At 33.0% G+C, this 13465-nt stretch overlaps 1 protein-coding gene and 1 pseudogene across 1 annotated transcript; one reads left to right on the top strand and one right to left on the bottom strand.

The window, feature by feature from the left end:
- Positions 1-610: 610 nt before the first annotated feature.
- On the top strand, positions 611-2085 carry LOC133315086 (transcription factor ORG2-like; annotated as a pseudogene).
- Positions 2086-12526: 10441 nt separating this feature from the next.
- LOC133315085 (uncharacterized) lies at positions 12527-13465 on the bottom strand. Its single transcript, XM_061516641.1, has 2 exons — positions 12926-13465; positions 12527-12877 (listed from the first exon to the last, which is right to left on the bottom strand). Exons 1-2 carry the CDS (start codon positions 13463-13465, stop codon positions 12527-12529), a joined length of 891 nt encoding a protein of 296 aa, XP_061372625.1.

The raw sequence follows: 13465 nt of genomic DNA, 5'->3' as shown, positions 1-13465 counted from the left end.
ATGTAATCAGTAATGTAATCTACATCTCAAATAATTTTAATTTGACCAAGGTTAGAATGGGTATGGTGGACTAATATGTCTTTGTGATTTTAGTTGAAGGTTAATTTGTTTCTTTTCTTGTATCGGACCGTTCTTCTTTTGCAGACTCAGCAAGCCAGATGTAACATGGTAAAGATTTTATATGGAGACTTTTCAGAAGACACCTAATCTTGTCTTACGCTTAACTGGAACTTCTGGAAGTATAATAAAGAGAATATACGGCATTATAATATGCAGAAAAAGAAATAACATGGTTGCGTGCGCGCCTAGCACATCCATAAGCTCTCTTACCAAGGAAATACAGTACATATATAATAAGGAAATAATTATTTTGGATCGCATATGACATAATTATCTCGTGCAACAGAAATAAGATAGTATGATCCACTATTTTTTATTTTTTTTTAAAAATAATTGACTCTAGTATCTTGTTTGTATCTTATGTAACCTGAGATAAATAAATCACATATAATAAACATGGTTGCTTACATAAAGTATGATATTGTATACCTATATATAAACAAGTCATGATCATCCTTATTGAGTCATTCACTGCCTCTAACAAATCCATATCATTCTTGCATTCTACACTACTACAATATTCTCAACCATGAATTGGTTCAGAGTGGAGGAGTCCTTAAGCCATAACCAGAAGAACTACTTCTATAAAGATACCGGGTCCTCAGAGTACTCATTTCCCCATAATGTTTCTTTCTCACAGCCACATGTTGAGGTTGAAAGGTCTACACTATCCCCTGACCTTGTCAGGGTCAAGAAGCTTAACCACAATGCTAGTGAACGTGCTCGTCGAACGAAGATCAATAGGTTGATTTCTTCACTTCGTTCACTTCTTCCAACCACAGATCAAACGGTACTTTAAGTCCTCTCTTTCCTTCCTCTTTTACTTAAAGAGAAACTGTTCTCATGCATCAAAAACCCTTCTTTAAAATCTTTTGTAAGCAAAAACTTCACTAAAATAAGAATGGTTATCCATCGCTAACATGATTGTTTCTAACAGATTATTGTCAACTTGGATGTTTATTAATCAAAATAATTTGAGAATATTGATTACAAGATAAATATATACCAGTTTTTATTTTTTATTTTTTTTATGGGTTCATAATATATACCCGTTTCCATTTCCTATGCATTTAGGCTCATTCTTGGATTAATATTCAAACTAATTTGCCCACAAAAAAAGTTAAATTTTTCAAGACGATTATTACTTCCATAAAGTTGTAAAAAACAACCTTCTTTATATGTTTATTTAATTTGTAACTCACGCATCAAATAAGCACTCATTTTAGCAGTAATGCAAACGGGATGAAACAACTACTCCGAACAAGGACATGTTAGTAATAGCTTGTTTCACATTAATCCTGTATTCATATACAAATTTCTGTGGTACCCGGCAGTCTTCATTTATAATCTAAATTATCATCAATAGTGATATCTCATTCATGTTAATGTTGCAGAGAAAAATGAGCATTCCGGACACAATTTGGCGAGTCTTAAAATACATACCTCAGTTACAACAGCAGGTGGAAGGACTAATTAAGAAAAAGGAGGAGCTTCTATCGAGAATTTCCCAACAAGAATATGCAGTGAAGCAAGAAACTCAAAGGAAGATTCCCCAACCTAGTTCTGTTTTTGTAGTTTCAACAACTAGGCTCAACGATGATGAGGCTACCGTTCAGATTTCCTCTTACGAGGTTTACAAGACTCCACTGTCTGAGATCTTGCTGTTTTTAGAGAATAATGGATTTTTTCTGCTAAATGCTTCTTCCTCTGAAACCTATGGAGGGAGGGTCTTCTATAACTTGCATTTAAAGGTATGCTTTATATTATTCCCTTTTCTTTTGTTGTTGTAGCAAGTTGGTTGCTTTCTTTCCGCCAATTGAGAGAGAGCGGTATACCGTAGAGTATGAGAACTAACTAATAGAGCCTACTAGTAAGTACATCTGCAGGTGGAAAAAACTCAGATTAGAGTCTGAGATTCTGACTAAGCTTTTGTTAATATATAAGAAGAAGCAAAGCATTCTCTAATCAAATTAATGCTTGTTTTAAGTATGCACATATACCAATAGGGGTTGGTTGAAGTAGTATATACTTGATTCCGCTTATGTAAGGTATTGGGTTCAAGATCTTGTGAATGCAAAAAAATTTCTTTGGAATAGTCAGTCCCACCATAATGTAGATATTCCTGGCTCGAACAGAATTGTCTTTAGTAAAGGATACATGTGGTTTATCCAACAAAAAAAAAGTATGCACATATTTTGAATGCACGTATATCAAGTTTATGAGGGAGCAATCACATGCCCCCCAATGTATGGTTTGTTAAAAAAGCTACTACTAGGTAGGTGCATGGATTCCAAGAGCTGATGTATGTTACGTAAATATACATGTTACAATCGACCTAAAGGAAGTGATATTCTCTTCCCTTTCAACTCTAAGAGTAGATAGAATAACAGTAGAAACTTTCGGATAAATCTAAAGAATTTGGTTTACTTTCTCACGTTTATTTTATGTCATGGTAGATTATAATTAGAGCACTAAAGATCATCTGATATAATTAAAACTAACATTAAATTGAACAGAAAACCCTATGCTTCTTCTTAAAAATTGGCAAAAGCTGTCATAACCTAGGTTTATATTTTTTTTCATGCATTTAGGACATACTTATGATTTACATGTTGTTTTGTTATTTTCTTAGAATTTTTGGGTGATTTATCCCTTCTTTTTACTTTTTTCTTTTTCAGACATCGGTATTCCCTCTTGACATGGAACACTGGAGCGCTAAGATAATAGAGCATTTGAGCACTAGGATAATGGAGAGTTGGAATGACAAAGCTAAATTATATGACATCTTCTAGAAGGTGTATGCTATATCGGTATGAAGATCATATATAGCACGCAAGATACATGATGAAATATGAACTGCCATAAGAGTTTTGCGCAGAGAAGTGCAACCACTAGAGCGTGCAACCAGTTTGAAAGTCTATGAATAGGGATTCTTAGGTCTTAGAAAAGCATATAGTTTTCATTAGATTTCTTTTGTATTTTGGAGGAATGAGGAGGCTCCACAGAACCCTCTTTCATGGAGTCTTCCTTAATCTCTCTTCTCTTTTCTTTCTTGTTTTGCTAACTCATTTGAGTTATATGTATTTAGAATCCAAAAGAAATTTGCTATGAATCAATTTTGTTTTCAACTCAACTCTATTAATTTTCCTCTGTGGAGTGTTTTATCATATTCTTAATGCTTCTATGATTTAGCAAGAAATAGATTGATCCTAAGAAATCTGAACATAATTTGAAACAGATAGGCTGCCATAGAGACGAATGGTGACCAACACCACATTTGTGCAATCTTTATAAAATTTTTAGGTTTAAATGTCTATCGACCAAAGTATTTACAATTGTTTGATTTACTTAAAGGGTTACAGCATCAAGAGATTGGATCTTAGCTAACTTAAAAAAAATTGACTAGCAACAAAATTAATATTATTGAATTACAACTGAATTAAGAATTAATAAAAGAAGATAGGAGAAAAATCGAAACCCTAACTTATTATTCTCATTGCTTAGGACCTTTCTTAACTGTTTTTATTTATTTTTATATTATTTAATTTATTTCCTATTAGTTATTTGTCTTAATTTTTTTTTTTCAATTATTCAAAACCTTTCAAAGTGATTCGGTTTAACTAATTAAGTCCAAGATGATGAGTTATTGCTATAAGTGGCAACGATACTTTTCTCACTTTTTTTTATTACTTGCCTATCAATGTACTTACTGTAAGGTCACGTACAGGTTTTAGATTGGTTTGTGTGCAACAGTAAGTGTTGCTAACAGTGTCTTGCATTGGGCAATTGATTTCTATTTTAATTGTTTTTCTTTTTACTTTGAAATATTTTAGTTTAAGTAATTTTGCTTGAGATAAGATATTGTTACTATTAATTAGTGTTATTACCAATTTGTTTTACCATTAGATTGATTATGTTGATCTAACGGTTATATTTATTTTTACCTCTGTATGGTTATGATTCTCCATATTTAATGTATGATTCTCCATATTTAATGTAAAAGCATTCAGTGTAAATAAATATTAAATATTAAATATAAGAAGAATAAATAAGATTTTTAAAAAGTTAAATTAGAACCGTTGGATCAACATAATCAATCCAACGGTAAAATGAACTGGTAGTGACATTGATAATAACTTTAATTTGTAGTAACAATATTCTATCTCATTTTTTATACATTTTATTTCATTTTTTAATTTATTTTTTTATGGTTTACGCAAAGTATTGCTTATCATGATACTTTTGAGTTTGACCTGAAATCTCAGGAACAATGAAGAGGACTAAAAAAGTTGCTCAAGAAAAGATAAAACTTGAGAAACTGCAGTTCACAATTTTCTTGAGAAAACAATAATATAGCAAGCAATGAAGAAGGTCGAAGGCGTACCATGGGAAATTGTGTTACTCTAAGTCTATGGAAAGCCCTAATTTGCATATTACTTCAATCCTATAGATGTGTGATACAATTAAGATGAATGATGTTACTGATGATGCCATAAAACTCAGACTATTCCCTTCTATATTGAAGGAAAAGGTGAAAAGATGATTACAAGCGTTACCACATGCAAGAAGCGAGAAGACAAAGTTCCTTGACGCTAGAAATAAACTCTTGGGCACCCGTTTAATATCTATTCGAAAGCGGAAAAATTAAAGTCCCTTATTGTCTAGGTAAAGGCATCAAGGGCCCTCAACTTAAATAAGCCGGAAGCACTACTGGAAAAGTCGCGAATAGCAAGGGAAACTTGTGAGGGAAAAATTCCCTTGCAAACTGCGACGAAATTTGCAAGGAAAAAATAATTGCGAGGGAAAACAGACAAGATTTCTGTTACTACATTGCCGTCGCAGAATCCCTTGCAGTTTGGTCGCAATTCCGTCGCAATTTGCAAGGGAAATTGAATCCCTCCCAAGAATCATAAGTTTGTGACGAAAACAGTGACGGAAAAAATTGGCGACGGAAGTTCCCTCGCAAAATTTAGGATCTGAAAATTGCAACTGAAATTTCACAAATTCCCTCGCAAATTGCGAGGGAATATATTTTCTCTCAAATTCCCTCACAATTTGCGAGGGAATATATTCCCTCCCAAATTGCGAGGGAAACAAAAAATATATTCCCTCACAAAATTCAAAAATAATATATAAATCAAATTTAAAAGGGACAAAGACATAAATTGGTCACCGCATCATGCGTATGAGAAAAAATCATTAAATATGTCGCCGCATCCTTTATGGCAGACATTGAGAGCATGTAATGACAGTAGTGTCTATGTCAACTAATCATAGGAAAGATAAGACTCTGTTGATATTTAAGGTGTGTGTAAAAATTATTCAATAATGAGAAGCAGAGGAAAAATGTCTGAAAGATTCCTGTTCCAACCACCCTCGTCGTCATCACTGTACAAATTAAATGAAAAGTGACACATGCTTCCGATGCCACCAAAATGGGCATTGGTATTTGTAGTTGGGCTTTAACCACTTAATTAAAAGTCAAGTCCAGCCCAATAAAGAAAGCTAGGGTTCCCAATTCAAGATGTTCAGCAGCCTTTTGAACGTGCGTGAATAGCATAAACCTTAAACCCTTAACCCTAAATTTGATCATTTATAGGACTATGGTCCCCACTTTAGCCCCTTGTAAAAAAATTAGTCTTGAGGTCCCTAACTTTGAATGTGTGTAAGTAGCATTTTGATGATAAGAGAGTATGGAAATCAGTCACGAGTAAGGAAAAGAGGGAGATAACCATTTTAGAAAATACGCTAATTTAAGATAAGAAAGAGAAATCTTTGATTATTCTTCGATATCTCCTTCATCTACCATCTGATCGTACTGGGATTTTTTTGTCATATTCTTGACTCATTATTATTCATATCTAACGGTGACTTTTATATTTTTTTTTACCTTTGTATGATTATGATTCCTCATATTTAATGTGAATATGAGGAATCATAACCATACATATATGAAAATAAATATAACTGTTGGATCGACATAATCGATCTAACGGTGAAATTGATTGGTTTAGGGTTCAACTTGTGACTCCAACCCTCAAAGCAAAGGGGTCAGGGTTGACCCGGGGGACTGGGTGGGGTTTTAAAACACTACTTTATATGATGAGGATGAAACAGAAACAGAAAACACATGAATATATTCATAATTTTATTTTCTCTTCATATGACTCTATATTTTCATATCAGTATACGTGATCAAATTATCTTGTACAATATGAATAATATTAACCTCACACACACATATATAATTTTAAATTTTGGCGATCCTATGTTTACCAAAAAAAAATTGGCGAAAATTTTTAAATTTAAAAATTTCATAGTCATTTGCGAGGGAAAGTGGTTAAGTTTGAAGATTTCTTATAACTATTGTGAGTGTAAGACTCACAAGATGAAATGATATTTTCTTTGATTTCTGCTACATAATATTATGATTGTTCGTTTTTATTTAACTATATTAGTATTTTTCTATTTCACTATAATTGTGAATTTTATTAATAGAATATTTTTATTATTTAATTTTCTATTTTTGATATTTATATATATTCTTTTTTATAATCTTTATTTTTATTATTTTTTATTATTATTAATATTATATCCTATGTATTCTATTTTTAATTTAATATTATTTTTTGTTTACATATTGTGTATAATTTATTTTTTTTAGATTCTATTCTATGTTTTAGGATATAAGTGTTAGATTAAAAAATCCCTCTCTTTTTCCTTTCGCTCTCACCTGCATCGTCCCTCCAATTTTTCCTCTCCCACTCACATTTCCCTCCAATATTATAGTTCCCTCCTTTCACTCTCCAATTGTTTGGCTCCTTCTAGTTTTAGGACCTGACTCGCTCTAACAGGGAGAGTGTTCGACGGCGGAGGTACATATCCCAACACATTATCTTAAACCCTTTTCTTCTCCGATCTCTCTCTCTCTTAACTCTGCACAGGTAAGTTCTAAGTCCCACTGCTGCCCTTATTTTCATCTGTTGCTTTTTATTTTATTTATTTTTTTCACTTTAAGGTTTAAACTTTGAACTCTCATGTAACAGTTTTACCGTGTTTATATATATATATATATATATATATATATATATATATATATATATATATATATATATATTATATATATATATATATATATATATATATATATATATATATATATATATATATATATATATATATATATATATATATATATATATATATATATATATATATATATATATATATATATATATATATATATATATATATATATATATATATATATATATATATATATATATATATATATATATATATATATATATATATATATATATATATATATATATATATATATATATATATATATATATATATATATATATATATATATATATATATATATATATATATATATATATATATATATATATATATATATATATATATATATATAGATCTTCGTTTTCGTTTTTTTGCAAAGAAATTATATATATATATATCAACCCTCGCCCTTCACAGCCTCAGAGTCATATTTGTAAAGAAATTATAAATTCCCTCTACTAAGCTCACCAGAGGCACACATTTCTTCCCTTTCACCTTAGTGGTCACAATCCTTCATCCCGTGGGTCCTTTGCTGCATCCTGCCAGAGGTACGCATTTCTTCCATGCTTCCGATTACACTATCTACCTATGCTGCTCCGTTTAGGGTTCCCTGATTTCGTTGCTTCTGATTTTGGTTGAATTGTTTATTGTGGATGAAGGAAGAGTCGCAGAGGACGAATCTGGAATTGGAATCGTTCAAGGAGAAGATCAAAGAGAATCAGGAAAAGATTAAGCTCAATAAGCAGTTGCCGTAACTTGTTGGAAACATTGTTGAGGTAGGTTACTATGTACTGCTTCTAGTTGTTGTATGTCTATGTTATTTTCTTCTGCTCCGTAGCGATTATATGTTAATGAATTTCTTGTTCACGCCTTTTAATTTATATTTCCCATTAAAAGTAAATACAGAGCAAAAAAAGAGTGAAATTAATTCAGAGATAAAACTACAAACCTGATATATACCTTGTTTATATTATATGCCGTCAGGTAATGGCCTTCATGATTGAGCAATAAGTCCAAATTTTGGTTGACCTATAAAAGAAAAATTATGAAGGAGTGATACCGTCATAGCTGGAGAAAATTCTATTGAATGCTCCTTCGTTTTATTTAAAACAAATAAATATACTTTTAACTATCCAAGTCTTAACTCCTTGGGTTGGTCCATGTCCATACCATCATTAATTCTGTTATAGGACCTTGGATTGCAAGAGACGTTCAAACAAGTGGGGCTGCAATTGTTTATTGCTGGCTTAGTGATTCTCACTCTCAACACCTCCTATAGCAATCCTAAATCTGCTCCCTCAAGGTGAATATTTTTGCTTTCAGTCTTTCATCTCATTGCTAATATTTCCTTGTCCAGTATTTCTTTTTCTTAGATGTTTCAGTTTTATTCATGTTGACTTATATATGATATGTGTAGAACCTATTTAAGCTGCTATAGCAAACCTCGTATATGACAATGTATTAGTATAATATTGTAATGTGGAACTGTAAGAAATGGTTTGCTTGCTTGAATTACATGTTTAATTTAGTTTCTAATAATCCTATTTTAATTATTTTAAGTATGGTATTGTCCTTGCAAGATCTCTGGTTTGAGTATATGCTGTTATCAATTTTTGCAGTTAACTGCATTAGCACCTTGGGAAGGTTTTTATTTGTTTTCATTATTTCCTTTGTAAATTATTAACTTTAACATGATGTGACAGACAAAACTCTAATTACTGTTTTAAGAAGAGTATCAAATATGTCAGTATCACATTAAAACCATATTTTTTTTGCCATCATTAAGTGGTTAAGATGATGCATCAATAGCCTAAGCCTGAAAAGTTAGCAGTTAAATCTGATTAGGCTTATGTTTAGATCTAATTCCATTACCATTCAATAATAAAAATAATATAATACCTGATGGAACGGGCCTGGTTCAAGGACCAATCAATTTGGATGGTAGGACCATCAGGGGGTTACTAGAAAATAACATATGTTATTAACAAAAGCTTAACAAAATTCAAATGAAAAAAATAACGCTATACAATAAAACATAAATTAATAACAAATAATATTAAAAGAAATCATATAAATTTAAAATTCAAATAAATCTGGAATACTCATTCACATAATTACAAAATAATAAAGTAAGAAAATTCTATTAAAAAGACCCGTATAAATAATTGGAAATATTATATTTGTCACCGTATTAATTGGAAATATAAGTTGGTTCAAGGACCAATCAATTTGGATGGTTACTAGAACCGAGTAAGATTGACCCACGTATTCGTCGAGGGAGGAGTAAGTAGTTTGAAGGGTGTGTTCCTTCCACTTCTACCAGCTTTAAATTGTGGTTCTGTATACAAAAGTTAAGAGAATGTTCCAACCCCACACATCTATTATTTACGTAAAATCATGACTAATATTTTACATTGATTTGTGTTCTGTATACGAAAGTTAAGAGAATGTTGTGATGTTTTGTGTTTTGTCTTTAAGATATATAAACAATCAATGGGAACATGTTGGTTACAGGATTCAACAAGAAAGGAAGGGTGGTTGGGTTGGGAGGATATGCTAGCCGGCTGAAGCCTAGTAAGCGACCCTCTACAGTGTTTCTGCAGGTAAACTCAATGCATAGTTAATTCTTTTATGTTTTCAATCTCTATTCTATTAATATTTTATTTTAAACATTTAACTTACTGTTTTATAATAATGTATTTGCAGATGAGCTTAAAAGGATGTGTCTCACTCCCAGATTCAGGAGCAATTGCATGCTGCGACAGAGCAGCTAACTCAGCAAGCGGACTTTATGAAGCAGCAAGCTGACATTATGAAACAAATGCAAGAACAACTCCAACTTTTAATGCAGGACAAGGAAGCCAACTGCAACAAGTCGAAGGGACCGGCGCCGGATGATGACCCTGATGATGATGATGACTTTGCTAGGACTTTAGAGGCATACTAGTTGTTGTTTGTATGTTTTACTTCTTTTAGGACTTCAGAGATATATCAGATATTTTTTGATTGTTTTATTTTGTTTAGAACTTTAGAGACATTTTAGTTGTAGATTTGATGGTTGTTGTTGTTCACTTTTGTTGATATATTATTTAATTTTAATTTAATTGTTTATCTAGTATTTTTTTGGATTTTTGTTGCTCAATTTATGTATTTATGTTCATTTGGAATCATTGTTGTTTACAGGAAAATTAACAAAAGTTTAATACATTTTTTATTTTATTTTTATTTTAATTCCAGAATTTGTGGCGAAAATTTTCAAAATTCCCTTGCAAAATTCGTAGCCTTTTGCGAGGGAAAATCAAAATGTTCCCTTGCAAAATTCGTAGCCTTTTGCGTGGGTAAATCAAAATGTTCCCTCGCAAAATTCGTAGCCTTTTGCGAGGGAAAATCAAAATGTTCCCTTGCAAATTTTGCAACGGAAATTTAATACAGCCCTTGCAAATTCTGCTACGGAAATTTGCGAGGGAAATTGTACTCGCAATTTCTGTCACAATCTGCGGCGGAAAAACACTGTAGATAGGTCTGTTGTTTGCGAGGGAAATTTACTTTTTTGCAAGGGAAATTTTCCGTAGCAATTTGCGAGGGAATTGTCATATGACAAATTTCCCTTGCAAATATATTTGCGACGAGGGTTTTAGCGAGGGACCGTGTTCCCTTGCAAATTCCGTCGCAGACTGTTTTTGCAAGGGAATTTTGTTGTTTTGCAAGGGAATTTTTCCCTTGCTGATTGTGAATTTTCTAGTAGTGAACCCTAATGTCTTAGTTATTTCAACTCTTTAACCCAATTAGATCCTAGTGTCCTAGTAATTTCTCTTGAATTAAGCATTAAGCAAATGAATTAAAAGTCTGCAATCTATGTAAGCCTATGTCTAGGTCATGCACATATTGTTATTCTACCCTTGTCCAGATTAAAATTCCAATATGTCTATTGTGAGCTCTAACCCTCAAAGCCCTATAAATAGAGTGGCCAGTTCTAATTAGGATATGAAAAAATTAACACATGCATAATAAACTAACTAATTAACCTATAAAAATAGTATAGGAAATATAAAGGATTCACATTGGGTTCGTGATCCCAACTACAAAAAGAAATTAGCCAGAAATATTCATGTCTGACTTAAACAAATTAAAATAAGAAAAATTGTTCATAAAATAAAAAGAAAAGAAAAGAAGATGGAAGATCAATGTTCTTCAGTCTTTAACTTCGGTGGAATCCTGATCTCCAACGCGAGTCTCCAAGAATTCTCTCAATTCTCTGACCCTCACAATTCTCTTCAGCCAAAGATGTTTTGTCTCTAGGGTCTGAGTCTCTATTTATAGACTTTGTGTCGTTGTCTAGAATTCTTGATCAAATCTTCATCCTGTATCTTGGGTCCAATCTTTCTGATATAGATTGAGATCAGCATTAAGATTTTCCCGTACCTCCCGCGCTACTAGTGCCAATTTGGCGCTGATAGCGTGGGAGTGTTGTTCAGCATACTGCATGTTCACGCTACTAGCGTGGTTCCCACGCTGACAGCGCGGTTGGCTTGAATGGTTGGCGCTGCTAGCGCCAGTGCCGCGCTAGTAGTGTGGTGGTTCTGGATCAAGAAGTTCTTCTGGCGCTATTAGCGCCAATTCCGCGCTATTAGCGCGGGGCTTTGGGTTTGTTCTTCCATTTTAGGCTTCTTTTTGTCCTGTTTTCCTACAAAATTATAAGAAAATCAGTGACAAGATATCTGATTGAGATTTATCAATTTAATAACAATTCTAGCCCTTTTATCCAAGATTGATCAAGATTCTTTATCTTTTTGCCTTAAAATCATATATATGCTGGAAGCATATCAAACAATTCTCAGATTTGAATGTTGTTGTCCTCAGCAATGTACTAGATCAAAAATAGAAGCAAGGATATATTTTGTGAGGTGAAAAACATGGAACACAATTATCTTAAGAGATCAAACTGTTATGCATGTATAACTTCCTGTTAAAACTTCAAACAATGCTTTTCAGTTTTATCAAGAAATTGAGATTATAACTTGAATGTTCCTCACTAGATAAATATATAACTTTCTTTGGCGGGAATCCACACACATAAATGCATCATTTAATCTTCTGTAATCCACACATATCCTTCACCCAGTTATGGTTCTGGTGGGAATCAGTTCGTTGTTTTCATTCTTGATTACTGTGACTCCACCTTTCTTTGGCACTGTTTAGACAGGACTTACCCATGCAGTGTCTGAGATTGGGTAAATCATGCCGACATCTAGGAGTTTCACCATTTCCTTCCGAACTACCTTTTTCATGGTAGGATTTAATCGTCGCTGAGGCTGTCTCATTGGTTTGATGTTGTCATCAGTATTTTGTGAGTGCATAATGAAGGATTGATTCCTTTTAGATCGGAGATGGACCATCTTATGGCTGTTTGGTGGTTTTTGAGCACTTTCATCAACTTGGTTTCTTTAGTCTCAGATAACTCTTTGTTGATGATGACAGGATACGTCTCTTCATCTCCTAAGAAGATGTATTTTAGATTAGGTGGAAGCTCTTTTAACTCCACCTTTGGTGCTTCAATTGTGATGTTTGACTCTTTCTTCTTCAATTCTTCCATTGGAATTTCAGCATCTTCCTTTGGCGTATTTTCAACAAAGAATTCTTTATCTTCTTCAAGAGTCTGATGATCTTTCTTTTCAAGGAACAGTTTCTCAAGAATGTCCACTCAGAAGCAGTCGACATTATCCTCAGCGTGCTTCACAGCATTGAACACATTGATGGTGACCTTTTCGTCATCCATTCTCAGCTCCAGCTTTCCTTTCTCTACGTCAATCATTGCTCTGGTTGTGGCCAGGAATGGCCTACCCAACAGAAGAGGCATGTCTCCTTCTTCTTCCAGTTCGAGGACCACGAAGTCAGCAGGGAAGATGAACTTGTCTACCTTAACAAGTACGTCTTCAATTACTCTGTTTGGTTTTCTCAATGTTCTCTCAGCAAGTTGGAGAGACACCATAGTAGGCTTCAGCTCAGAAATTCCAAGAGACTTCGTCACAGAAAGTGGCATGAGGCTGATGCTTGCTTCAAGATCGCACAATGCCCGACCAACATTAATGTTTCCTGTCGTTATCGAGATGTTGAAACTCCCTGGATCTCGAAGCTTCGGTAGAAACTTTTTCTGAATTATAGCACTACACTCCTCTGTAAGAGCCACTATTTCAAATTCTTGCAACTTATATTTTCTAGACAAAAGATCTTTCATAAACTTAGCATAGTTAGGCAT

Source organism: Gastrolobium bilobum, unplaced genomic scaffold, assembly GCF_033153095.1.
Source record: "Gastrolobium bilobum isolate Gb01-03AN ecotype WA unplaced genomic scaffold, APGP_CSIRO_Gbil_v1 utg3760, whole genome shotgun sequence".
NCBI lineage: Eukaryota > Viridiplantae > Streptophyta > Magnoliopsida > Fabales > Fabaceae > Gastrolobium > Gastrolobium bilobum.
Note: the sequence above shows the minus strand (reverse complement) of the source record. Positions and strands in the feature narration are given on the sequence as shown.

Coding starts and splice junctions, on each gene's coding strand:
- LOC133315085 (XM_061516641.1), bottom strand. CDS start 13,465: ATGCCTAACTATGCTAAGTTTATGAAAGATCTTTTGTCTAGAAAATAT. Junction 12,878..12,925: donor TGAAGCACGCTGAGGATAAT/GTCGACTGCTTC, acceptor TTCCTTGAAAAG/AAAGATCATCAGACTCTTGA.